The sequence below is a fragment of the Paralichthys olivaceus genome, chromosome 8, assembly GCF_024713975.1.
Source record: "Paralichthys olivaceus isolate ysfri-2021 chromosome 8, ASM2471397v2, whole genome shotgun sequence".
NCBI lineage: Eukaryota > Metazoa > Chordata > Actinopteri > Pleuronectiformes > Paralichthyidae > Paralichthys > Paralichthys olivaceus.
In genome coordinates, this window is record NC_091100.1 from 24,192,254 (window position 1) to 24,205,596 (window position 13,343).

Consider the following 13,343-nt stretch of genomic DNA (forward strand, 5'->3'; position numbering starts at 1 on the left):
TACTTGGATATGCCTGTAGAGAAACAAACAAGAATAGACTCTATGTGAATATTGTTAAATATCGAGATTCTCTCTGACAGTGCAAAGCTAGACTTGACTCGTGGCTATTACAGCATGCTACGCTGGCTGGTGCTGAGCGTGGTGAGTGTGTTACTGGCAGACCATACCACTACAGTAAAGCATACAATGTTGCAAGACTGATCCAGATGTGCATAAAAGAGTCCTGTATATCAGCTCATATTAGTACTTATATAATCCTCAAATATATACAGAGAAAGCCAGTTTTTACTTAAAAATACCTTAATTGTGTGCTTATATCCAATCTTGTACAAAGAGTAACAAACAACCCAGCTAAAAGTCGCTGTACGCGCAGGATTTCTCTCTTTCCTCCAGTCAGTCAGTTACAGTAGCAGCTTCTTCACCAACAGTAGCCTAACTGTCGGTGTTAATACAGTTACGTTCTTTCCCGCCGACCTTTCGGTTCATTAGACAATTGGCAGCAAACACAGCTGCTGGGACTTTCTCTCCACGCCACCTCTCCAGTCCCCAAAAATTCAAAACCTCCTGTGTCCTCTCTCTTGTGTGTATTGCACCAAAGATAAATCATATATATCTCTATTTCTCTATTTGAAAAAATAAATAGTAGGACTTGGTTCCAAGGTGCCAAAAAACTGGAAGCCAGGTGAGACTTCCTCCATCAGTCAGATGAAGAAGTAGACGAAGAAGAGGAGGAGGAGGGAGGTCAGTGGATGTCTCGGCACGTTGGGAGGTTGACGAAGATGAAGACGTTGAACTCGATGAGGATCGAGAAGCACAGGAAGATGGCGTACATGACGAGGCAGACCAAGCCCAGTCGCCAGTCCAGAGTCCATTTGTTTAAATGGACACCGAGAACCTGCAGGTGGGGAGACGGGATTAGAGACAGAGTAGGGTGCAGAAATAAACCGGGGAGGAGGTCAGCATTGCAGGTGTTGTACTTTGAACATTCTGAGGGTTGAGATGCACAGAATTTAAATTGTCTGCTTCATGAGAATGTTTAATAGGATAGTAGGGCATCAGGACTACTGCATTTAGTTCCCAAAAAGTAGTCGACTAGTCGAGTAATTGTGGGAGACATATTTTTAAACCCTTTTCAATGTGTTAGAGAGAAATAGGATGTTTGGTGGTCAGTGACAGGACGTTTAGATATAAGACAACCGATTGTTGAATGCCTTCCTCGTTTACTCATTTAGCGTGCTGCTGCATTAGCCACAAGCAGGTGTAGCTTTAGACAGTTTTGCATAGCGCTGATATTTTTGTTGTACATATTTTGCAGCTGATGGTTTTATCTGCTCTGGTATTTCCACACTGTTGGTTTTAGTCGAGCAGCTGAATCTGGTGGTCTGCCATGTTTCTTACTGGCTTTTGCTCTTACTGCTTGTTTGCTACTTCAGCTCCCACTGCACAGAGTTTGGGCCCAGTCACACATTGGTGAATAAGAAGCGAATATCTCAGGTCCCTGGCCACATTCCGCAAAGTTGTAAATGGATACTTACTGTGAAGAATACTGAGGCAAGCAAGAGTCCAACCGAAAATATGAGACCTCTGCTGCTAAGATGGATCTGTAGAGACAGACACAGAGTGTTATTCTCTGGGATATTACAGTATTTTATAAAAAGTCTGCCATTAAGGACATAAGGCAGATGCTGTTGTCCTGTATGTTTGTCCTGATCCACACAGAATTACATCCTGTTTTTAATTCAGTTGGGGAGACTGACTGATTTAACCTATTCTGAGATTATTTACCTTGTGAAGAAAGTGATCCACATGATGGCTATCAAATACTATTTTACTAGAGTAAAGTGATCAACTCAGCAGTGCCCCAACAGATAATCTGTGGGTGTTTTAGTATACGACAGTAATGGTGAACTCCCCCATCAGATTAGTGTTCTTGTTCTTCCTGGCCAACATTCTTTTCTGTTCTACTTGGAACCTCCTCTGGCTGAGCTGAGGAAACACTCACGATGGAGCCGTAGTCGATGCAGAGTGTTTGCAGCGCCCAGGGCAGGCCCAGACCCACCAGGATGTCAAACACATTACTGCCTATGGAGTTGGAGATGGCCATGTCTCCCAGACCTGAGGCAAAGAGAGCAGCACTGTCAAGGTCTGTCCGTAGTCGCAAGACAAGTCAGTAGTGACAAGCAACAGTCTGCTGTGAACTTCTCTTCACAGTATTCCTGCTTCACGGAATAAATATTTAGATTTCTACTTGTTTTAACAGACTGTGTTGATGCATGTGTGTGTGTGTGTATGCACCTTGCCGTGCCACTATGACGCTAGCCATGCAGTCAGGGACGCTGGTGCCTGCTGCCAGGAAGGTGATGCCCATGATGACATCAGGTATACCAAGTGTGAAGCCGATCACAGTCACCTGAAACCAAACACATTCTATCTCATGATACTGTCTTTTTTTTTGGTGTAGTTCATCAGTAAATAAAACCATGTAAAACCACAATTCACCAACTTTCACATGTCAGAGGTGTAAAAATGTTTAACGCCAAAAAATGTTAGAAAAAACGTATTGGCCCTGTTCAGACCTGGTATTAACATCCTTCCTGAGAGATCCCATCAATGTGTTAAGTGCATCTGTTCACACCTGGTATTGCATCCTGAATGTGAACACTTGTGATCGGATCTCACTTCCACACTCTGGGTACAAATGATCTGTGTGATTTTATGTATGATTGTGTGCATGATAAAAATAAAGTTGAAAAAAAGAGACTATCAACATCTGGACCAGTGTGTGTGTGTGTGTGTGGTGGTGTGTCTGTGTGTGTGTGTGTGTGTGTGTGTGTGTGTGTGTGTGTCTCTGACTGGACTGACCATCCAGACCATGATGTATGAGAGGCCAGCGATCCAGATGGTGGCGGTGAAGAAGGACACCATGAACCATCTCTCCCAGCGGCGCTTGGCACAGTTGGGCACAGTGAGGAACAGGAGCAGGGACAGCGGCCACATGGTCAACCACTTCAGTTTATTGCACGCCCCAGCTGGACCGAGACAGGAAGAGAGTGGATATCAGACAAACTAAATCTTAAACATTGAATAATTTTATTTCTAAATGTCATCTGTGACAAATGTACCTGGAATTTTGAACGGCACCAGGGGGCCTCCGTTATCATCTTCTCCCTCTCTCTCCTCATCGTTCTCATTGTTCTCATTATCCTCAGTTTCATTCTCCGTCTCATTACCAGACTCCAGCCGCTGAAGTCTGCATCTCCCATTCAGACCTTGCTCGGTCCCGCCCATGCCATTCTCTAAGCCCCGCCTCCCCTGACTCCTGGCCGCTGAGTCTGAGTCGCCATTGGTGATGCGGTTGACTCGAGTCTCTGAAGTGTTGATCAGTCTTTGTCTCTAGAAGAACATGAAGATATCAACACAAGAGTTCCATTAACAGATGTGGACATAACTAGTGCTCGTTGTAAAGCTGCCTGCTCTCTTGTCCTGTGTTTATACTCCAGAGCTACTTCAGAATTATTCCTTGTCATTAGTGAGTCCTCCTCCTTTAATATTGAACATGTTGTCCAAATCGCACCAAACTCGGCTCTGCACTTCCCGGGGCCATTAATAATACAGATGCCAAGTGTGAAGCCAATATGATGAACAGTTCACAAGAGCTTTTCATATACAGACAGATGTTTGTGGAATTAGTAGTTAGATAACAGAATCACTTTGAGTTGAGCTATCTACTTTAAATCCTTACATTTTGTATTCATATAATACAAATCACAGAAAGAGTCATATTTGTCCTAAGCAAATTTCTTTTTCCTTTTATTTCTGTCAAAATCCCAAATTTGTTTGGTTTAGGGTCAGTCTGCAGTAGACAGTTGTCTGAGTAATAAAACTGCCTGTGATATCTAAAAGAAAATGAACATGCAGTTCATTCTCTCTTCTGCTGAACTCAGACAGGGTTATTTGGTTTGTATTTATGCTGAGACTCATAGAGAGATGATAAAACTTCCTCTCAGGGTTGCTCTGCGAGGATTCGACTTCTTTTTTTCCAATCTAAAGCTACTTGCAGCCTATAAAACTACATACCTCAAGATAATGTAATGTGCCTGAGTCCATGTATAGTTTGGTGTACATGTACCTCATTGATGAGCATGCGGGAGGCCATGGTGAGACGGGTCCTGGGGGAGAAATGATTGGTGATCATGATCCTCATGCCGGCCTCAGAGAAGGACAGCTGGTGGGGGTATGCAGACAGCAGCTCATCCACCATCAGCACTGATGGCTTACAGTGGAAGTTAGCTGGGAAGGAATAACACACACTTTTTAGCTGACTGCTAAGCTACTTGTTTACTGTGACACTAAATACGAAATGCAATCAAACTGTCTCCAACCTCCAGTCTCCTCAGAGGATTTGAAAACCAGTGCTTACCTAAACAAATAACTTGCATTAACTGCAGATGTTATAAAAAGATTATTCCTTCAAAAAAGGGCATGAAGGACAACATCTGGAACATAACAACCAGAACAAGAGGAATTAGTCTAGAAATGTTTACAGTTCTCTAAATGTCTACACTACACAAAGACATTGGACAATATATGGAAAGGAAAATGTCAGACAGGCTTATTTGTTTCACCTCAGAAACAGCCACACTAAACAGCAGCTAGTACTTCATATTATCTCATCACGAGTGGACTTCCACTTTCCCCTGTGTTCACAAAGCATCTTTACTGTTCAAAATGCTGCTGCCAGGCTCTTAACATTATTCGACAGATGGTCACATATTACACCTATGTTAACCTCTCTGCACTCGTGTTTATCATAAACGCTCTGCAGGACATCGTGGACCTTCTGCACCCACGCGCCATGAGCGGAGCAGTTAGACCCTCCGCCCAGGACCTTGAAAGAACACTTCAGCCTCTGTTCAGACAGGTATTGATGTAACAGGTGTGAAATAAGCTTTAAATAATTAAACACAAAAAGCCAGTATGAGGTTCATGCTGTGGTACAGTGAAAATACAGTGGATATAAAAAGTCTACTGTTAAAATTCCATGTTTTTGTGATGTACAAAAATTCAAAAGATTGATCATGCCAGATTTTTTCCCATCTTTAAAGTGACCTATAATCTCTACAATTCAACTGAAAACAAACTGAAATCCTTCAGCAGGAAAAAACACACAACTATAATTGTGGTGTACACAAAGATTTAGCCAAAACTGAATCTGTGCACTGTGTCATTTTAACAGCTGCTGAGTCTTGAGATACATACAGTTGTCAAACCACCATGTCAAACTTCTCCAGCTCACAATGTCAGGGCACGGTTCTAATTTGTCCATTCAGTTTCACTTTTGAATGTGATCTCAGCAGGTTTCCATGTCTGAAATGTAGAGAACTCTACACTAGCTCCCTGTCAAACATCACATGAATTACAAGAGTCTCCTTATTATCCTTCAAGGCTCTTTCTTACATAGCACCTCCGTACCTGTCTGACCTCCATTATATCTACACACTGGTCCATACTCTCCGATCTTCCTCCTTCATCCTCCTCACTAATCTCTCCTGCCCTCTTATCCTCTATGGGGTCTACAGTCTCCAGCTGTGCTCGCCCTCGTCTCAGGAACTTTCTCCCACAAACCATCTATGACTCTGACTTTCACCCACCTGCACGTCTCACCCCACAGTCCCCCGCTTTAGATTTGCTTATTGTGTGTGTGACCATGTCCAGTATGTATCTTGTTTTTACTATTGTTGATTTTATACTTCATCAGCCTCTTATTGTACATTGTTTTATTAGTGTCCTAATATTTTGATGTCTTTTGAATGTTGCTATATAATTAAGGTGTCATAGAGGCACCCATAAATGATCATTATTAACTTCATCCTGTCTGTTGCCACAGGCCAATATGTGCCACCAATCCATTTCCTCTGCTGATCAATAGCAGCAGCAACATTAACAATGTCAGCTGTTGTAGTTACTTTGTTTCCTTCGAGGTCAGACATCACCCACCAGCCGTGTTACAGTAAGACACGGTGACAAGGTCGTGTCACAGAGGTGTCAGACATCAGGCTACTGTGGGGACCATTTGTGACGCTGCACATTCAGACAAATCCAGCCTGGCAACCCTGCTGAAGCAACTGCCACCTGCTACCCCAGTTCGCTGTGTTGCCTCATCAGCACCCCCGAGGAACAAGTTAGCAGGGTCACTTGTTCTCACCGGAGGCAGCAGTCAGAGTATCAGACACAGAACAAGCTGACGGAGCAGGCAGTGCTGAGGAAGGTCGGAGCCAGCACCTTGCACCGTTCTCTATTCTGGTAGCTGCTGTTGTTGTGCCCCGGACTTTCTGGGGCACAACAGTGCAACAACAGTGCCCTCCCTCCGCACCAGGCTGCATGCTTCTACCACCCGGAGGACTCATACTATTCTACTGCATCATAATATTCTTCTGTGTCCTTGGTCTGAAGTCATATTTAATCAGCCAAAGAACCAATAAGCACAAAAATACTCTTGTGATGCTGACCGACAATTTCTTCAATTCATTCAAACTCCTCTAAAACTATTGCCTTGACCTCTGCAGCTGCTCGCCATAATATGTTTTTTGACGAATGATAGCATAAGGATACGAATGTAAAGCTCCACACACAGGGGGCGCTGGGAATTCTTCTCACCTCCATACAAAGCCCAAAAGTCACAGTGTGGAGGGGCATTAGATGTGAGGATCAATCCAGGACAAAAGGCACAGAAGTTATTCAGTAAAGTCAACCTTCACTATCTTTTCGGGGAGAAGAACAAAAATAGAGGAGTGATGGTGCCCCCGCTGCCTTTATGCAAATTTCATTGCGTCGAGATGAGCAGCTAAAACCTGCAGAGTCCTGTTAGAGGGTAATGCCTGAGAGATATGGAACAGTTTCTGATACCTTTCTTGAGCAGGACTGCAGTAGCATCACACGTGACATTGTCCTCCAGATCGGAGCTTCCTGTCAACCCATTGGCCAGACTCACAGAGCTCTTCTTTCGACGGTCAAAGTAACGGTGCGCTCGGCCGTTAAACCTGCCAATGACAAATCAGTTAAAGGGGAACGTCGCTTTTCAAAACAAATACCAATCCACCCAGCTTGTGGGAATGACACTCACTTCATGATGAGGATGTAGACTACATACATGAGAACCAGGACAAGAGACTCCCACCTGCCACACAAACACAAAGTCAGTCAAATGTGCACTACCATTCAGTGCAAACATCAGGATTCTACAAAAAGATACGTACCAGCAGACCTTCTCATCGTAAATGAACTGAAAAAACAAAAAGAAGTGGACATTAGGTGAAGGAAATGAGTCAATGTTGAATTTAATCTGCATTTCTGCTCCACTAGAGGGCGCAAGCAGTCCAGACTTCAGAGAGGCAGAAAAGAGGCCAAGGCTCGACATTCTGGTTTCATCTATTTCACTTAGAGAAAGACTTGTTTGAACTCTCCTCTGTAGCTGTGTGCTGCACACATACATTTATAGATGACCTTGTGACACACTGTCATAAAGCAATGATGTGATTTTCTGCTGAATCTTTTTTGTTCACAGGTTATGAAAAGATTTTAAGTTTGAGTATATAACAAATAATCACGTTGTAGATGCTGATAATGTATTTCATGAATAAAAATCATAATCTGTAAAGTAAAAAAACCCACTACAATGTGTAGTATACCCCTTTGAAGTATAATGTTGCATACAATTCATACTTACCTCCACAAATGTGCTTAGTTACTTTCTACCACTTCTCCTTTTCAATTAATTACATTACAAAGGGAGATTAAAGTGTCAATCAACAAACTCGCAATTGTTTAGATTTAGTCTCACACTGCATACATATATTTTTTTGACCACAAGATGAATAGCTGTAATTGAAAAACTTCTAAATCATACCTGTATATTTTATTGACTTCCTACAATCTAATTAATACTGCTGAGGTAGAGAGTATGAAAATGTAGGAATGGATACAATGGTTAAGTGGAAGTATAGGCATCTGTGCATATTTCCGCAGTCACCACACACTTCCTGGTGTGTCCTGAATCTTTTCATGTGAGTCTACAAACTCTTACCGCGATGAGGGCCATGATAGAAAACGTGTAATAAATGGAATCTCGGAGCAGAGCCCAGTGAGAGAGCTTCACGGCCTGCGAGAGAGAGAGAGAGAGAAAAAGAGAGAACAGAGATGAAGCACAGTTCACGCCTCTAACATCATTACCATACTAATGTAAACAGCCCAGCTCTGAAGTTGACCTCCTGATTCATTTCACAGTCAGTGGGAAAAGCCAATCGCAAGGTGCCATCCTACGTACCAAAGGTGCCCGTGTGGTTATCTACTTTATATAATCAGATACAATGCAGGGGCCCACGATGCAGTGACTAACGCTGTAGCACTCTCCCACACGGCGTTCGCACTATATACGCAAGTAAAGGGTCAGGAATCACATCTTGAACGTGCCACTCCCAGCCGTGATACCGCTTGCTGCTGCGAGGCTGAGGGCAAAGTTAGAGCATAACAAGGCTTCAAATGTTTGCTTGTGCTCTGCTTCCCTGTACAATAGCTCTTTGTAGCAGGGACCTGCTACGAAAAGCCAGCCAATGGTAATAAACAGTGGTGAGGTGAGGTGCACTGCTTGGCCTGAAGACGATTTGACTGCACCCATTCCTTCTGAGCCCCATCACACAGCCTTCTCCCTCATTATCTCACTGTGATTACATAACGCTCAATCTGGGATTGCATCACTGTTTGGAGTCCGGTGCATATATTTTTCAGAGCGGAGAGGTTATTCTTGTTCTTCCCTTATTTCAATGTCCCTGGCACATCAGCTAACATCAGAGAGAGGCTGCACTTTATTATGTTGTTTTGTATCTCGTGTACAACATCGAGGACGCACAGCAGAAAAAGATGTACGAACTCTCTGCTGTGTACATTCTGATGAGATTTTGTACATGTGGCTAAACAAAGAATTACAGTGTATACTATATTTGAAACATGTCCTCACGAACCAGTGGCTCCTCTACAAAGAGATGTGCAATTGAAAGGAATAAAACATCATAAGTGTACAGCTTTTTTATGTTTTAGGAGTTTATGTGCTCGAACATTCTCAAAAACCATTCATAAAAACATGTGTAGAGGTAAAGATTTTAGTTATATCTAAGACCAGCAGTTCCCAGAGAGATTAGCTGAGGGTGCTGCATGATTTTCCTCTTTTTTGATTCCACAAGTAAAAAGAATGAAGAAGAATGACATTTGGGTATTTACTTGTTAAACACATTAAAAAAGTAAAATATGAGCATTGACACATAACCCCCCCAATCAAAGTATTTCTTAAAGGTCCAGTGTGCAAGATTTAGGTGAAAGGGATCTATTGGCAGATATTTTAACGTAGAATAATCCTCATGATGTTTTCACTAGTTCATTTTATCTAAATTGTATGAATTGTAGTTTTCTTTACCCCAGAAAAGACCCTTTATATTTAAATACTTTATATTTACATGGAGGGGACCCTCTCTACGGAGGCCGCCATGTTTTTTACATTAGTCCAGACTGAACAAACTAAACACCTTTTGAGTTTTTATGAAAACTGAAGCTATCAGAGGTTATTTTTCACTTGTACACATGCTACACACTGTACCTTTAAGTATGTACTTCAGTCACAGCTACAACTAGTGACAACATAACTCATAGTCATCTCCAATCTGATTTTGTCACAGTAACGGCACAGTTCCAGACTCATGACCTTTCAGGTAAACAGCAGTTAGAAATAGTGAGAGAAAGAATTGGTAAATTTAGGCTCCAACAGCACCGGGGAGGAAATCACTGTTTAAACAGCCAAACAATCAAGATCTTTGAAAGAGGAGTGGCCTTATTTGAAAAAGTTGAGGACTACCATCACTGTTCTATATGTCTCATATCTTGTCTGTGGTTTACACATTAGCTCTGAACTTTAGTGCACGACACATGGAGTCATACATGCATAAATCAACAGTGTGGACATGTTCCCTGCGTAGTTCTGCATGAACATGTGCATGTATGCATGAGCACTTCATACCACTTTGTGTTTATGTGGCAGAATATGTAAAGGGGACATTAGTTAAGCTTTCCCGAAAATGCCACCAGGTCAGCAGCAAACTCTGCTGTGACATCATACCTGGCCAGCGAAGAAGCCACACACGCCAATGATGCAGAGGATGTTGAAGACAGCTGAGCCCACAATGGTCCCCACGCCGACATCGCCTTTGGTGATGAAAACCCCTGGGGAGAGAACGAGCCGAGACACACACACACACACACACACACACACACACACACACACACACACAGATATGGAAAATGAAAAGAGGAAAATGTTTAATACAAATGTTGAATCCTTTCAACAAAGTCTATGTAAAATAGGATTTTTATAACAAGGATGTAATAATGTAGTGTGAGGATAAGTTTTAGTTTAATAAGTTAAAGTTTTTGATATTGTTGTTTCACACAGAATTACAGTGAACACACCTGTGATGAAAGAAAAACAAACTCCATATGTGGCCTTTATGTTGGCTTAGATGGGATATTATTCAGTGCTGTGACTGTTTACTGCAGGTGCCATGGGATGATAACATTACTGTTAAACCTCGAATTAAAAGGCATATCTGCTTCCTCCCTGACACAGCTTACTGCACCATGCCTTTCAACAGAAGGAGAAGAAAGTGAGGGATGGATGCAGTAAACACTGCACCTATGATTGACGTGAAGAGCTCAGGAGCTGAGCTGCCAGCGGCCATGAAGGTGGCGCCTGCTACGTCCTCGCTGAGATTGAGACGCTGGGAGAGAGAAAGGGAGAGAGAAAAGAAGAGGAGACTCACATGAAGTTGAGTGAAATTTTCCCACAGGAAGTAGTGGCTGCTGTCACAAAATCCAGACTTAGTTTTAGACACAAACAGTAGCAGATCGGTCACTGAGCTGATCCTTAGGATCCACTCAAAGCTTTGTTTATTAAAAATAAATTCTGCTTTCTTTTCTAGTAAATCTGTGATTATGGATAAGATTTCATTAATATTCAAAAAGACACATTTTAAGTTATTCCGGTACATGCACAAAGCCTTGGAGATGATATTTCAGTTTCAGCAGTTTTCTTTTCCTGCAGTGAAATCCAAAATGTATTTGACAGTTTTTGCATTAACATATGCTCCCTGAAACTAAAGATGTAAATACACAACACAACTTAATGTTTTTCTTTCAGATCTGTATGTGTAACCAGGATTAGTGTTACACTAATGTATTAAATGAGCACAAAGACAGTAATAGCCCTATTGTATGAAAGTATAAAGCCAAGAGTTTTTTTCCCCTAAGCTTTTTCTGACTGAAAGCTCTGGGGAAAGCAAGAAAGATAAGTTAGACTTGTTTGTCCAACTAGCAAGGAAGAGGAAGAAACAAAATTAAATATATTTCCTGAAAGTCCAAATCATTCCATTACGATGAAACCTGGTGGTTTTCATTTAAAAAGCGTGCTGCATAATACCTCACATATCTTCTCCATGGAGGGGACGAAGTAGTCATCACACACCAGAGCTAGGGCACAGAACATGTAAATGGTCTGTGGAAGGAAAAAGAGACAGAAACATTCAGGGATCAGTGATGTTGGTTTCATCATATCACAGAACAAGTGCTGATGTTTACTACCTTCACAAAATATCCCATTAAATTTAAATGATCATGAAAAAGGAAACAGGCCTACTAATTGAGGGCTACAGAGTCGGAGAGCAAATGCAAATGCATTTCACTACATTAACGATGATCCATAAAAAATTCATAAATAACGTAACAACACTATTTACATTTTTAAATAGGGGACTTAGATTTGACTTTTGCTACATGCTGGCATTAAAAAGTAAACACTGTACCAGTTACTAGATACTCGTATACACATTTAGCCTTTTCTCCTACTGAAATGTACCATCTAGCCAAAACTAAATAACAATATCTGACACATAATAACATGATTTGTTGTATATTTGTTCACTAAATTATACATAAATCAGCTCAGCAGTCTCTTTACCCTTTGTTTTTTGTTTTTTTAAAGATACTCACACCTCTAACAAAATATGGATTTTCTCTCATCCCACTTTCAGGCAAAGCATCCACAGTTTGAAATCCACCAGGTCTCTGAACTTGAGAGCTTTTCGTTTACTAATAACGTATTTTCAAAGCAAGAATGACATGGTGAAAGAATATTCCTTCTTCCCTTTGTGCTCAGAACCGACAGTTCTTCTACTTCCTGTTTCTGAAAGAAAGATCTGTGTGTGTGTCTGTGTGTGTGTGTGTGTGTGTGTGTGAGTGTGTGTGTGTGTGTGTGTGCGTGCCATCAACCAAGGGTTTGTCCATTCAGTGCAAGCAACAGTCAAAGGTCACATGTAATCCTGATGACTGGGTTTAATCTGGATTCTGATGTAGGGTTGAGAGAGTGAAATGAAAGCAGCCTTTATCATCATCTTAAGTCTACTGTAAGTGGGTGTCAGCATCAGTGAGTATACAAGCGTACTGTATATGCTGAATGTACATTTGTTTCCACTTGTGCATATGTTTTTCGTGTGCATGCAGAAATGGAAGTCCTTAAAAGTTATGTTTGTGTTTCTGAGAGCAAATCTCTTCTGAGAAGTGATGATGCCAGTATTAATGAGTGGTGCAGAAATGGGGGTCAGCAGTATACATAAGCTGCCAAGACAGAAAAGTAAAATACTGTGATTAAAATTCAGAAAAGAAGCTTCAATGCGAAACGTTTACAGTTTTCTGTCCTTTAGCTGAATCCAACACAGGAAACATACTTGAATCTCTGAGTGCAGCTTCACTTAAATGGTAAATTGTCTGTATTTACATGGAGCCTGTTTAGGTTCTATGACCACTCAAAGCTCTTTACAGTACAGTTTTCTCCATTCACCCATTCACACACACATTTCTACAGAGCATCTATGTGCAACACTTTCTCTATCACACATCACCCATTCACTACCAGGGGTTCAGTATCTTGGGTACTGGAAGGATGACCCGCTCTGTGGCTAAATCACAGGGCAATACAACAAAAAGACGGCAGCATCACATCCATATTTAAAGCAGCGTCCTTAATCTAATACCATATGCTGCTACTGCATTAATGCAGTGTAATACCAACAACATTAGCCTCATGGTGACATGACATCTGTGCTTTAATCTGTTTAGTTGTTTTTAAATAGAATTTTCAGACCAAACATCTTGGCTTCACGAGGCCTTTAATTTTTATATTTAACAACAATTAGCAAGAAAATAAGTATTTATTAGGACTTCTCTGGTTAAAAGTACAGCTGCAGGTT

The 13,343-nt window shown here is 41.6% G+C and overlaps 1 protein-coding gene across 1 annotated transcript in view; it reads right to left on the bottom strand.

The window, feature by feature from the left end:
• The window catches only part of LOC109627241 (sodium/potassium/calcium exchanger 3-like), a 42,922-nt gene continuing 29,579 nt past the window's right edge, over nucleotides 1–13,343 (bottom strand). The window contains exons 4-17 of the mRNA XM_020083701.2: nucleotides 11,519–11,593; nucleotides 10,736–10,820; nucleotides 10,163–10,266; nucleotides 8,084–8,158; nucleotides 7,257–7,282; nucleotides 7,124–7,177; nucleotides 6,907–7,040; nucleotides 4,130–4,290; nucleotides 3,123–3,393; nucleotides 2,863–3,029; nucleotides 2,296–2,410; nucleotides 2,003–2,115; nucleotides 1,536–1,601; nucleotides 1–895 (exon numbers count right to left, since the gene is read on the bottom strand). Of these exons, the coding sequence (XP_019939260.2) occupies nucleotides 743–895; nucleotides 1,536–1,601; nucleotides 2,003–2,115; nucleotides 2,296–2,410; nucleotides 2,863–3,029; nucleotides 3,123–3,393; nucleotides 4,130–4,290; nucleotides 6,907–7,040; nucleotides 7,124–7,177; nucleotides 7,257–7,282; nucleotides 8,084–8,158; nucleotides 10,163–10,266; nucleotides 10,736–10,820; nucleotides 11,519–11,593 (1,599 nt within the window). The 3' untranslated portion in view covers nucleotides 1–742. The remainder of the gene's footprint in view (nucleotides 896–1,535; nucleotides 1,602–2,002; nucleotides 2,116–2,295; nucleotides 2,411–2,862; nucleotides 3,030–3,122; nucleotides 3,394–4,129; nucleotides 4,291–6,906; nucleotides 7,041–7,123; nucleotides 7,178–7,256; nucleotides 7,283–8,083; nucleotides 8,159–10,162; nucleotides 10,267–10,735; nucleotides 10,821–11,518; nucleotides 11,594–13,343) is intronic.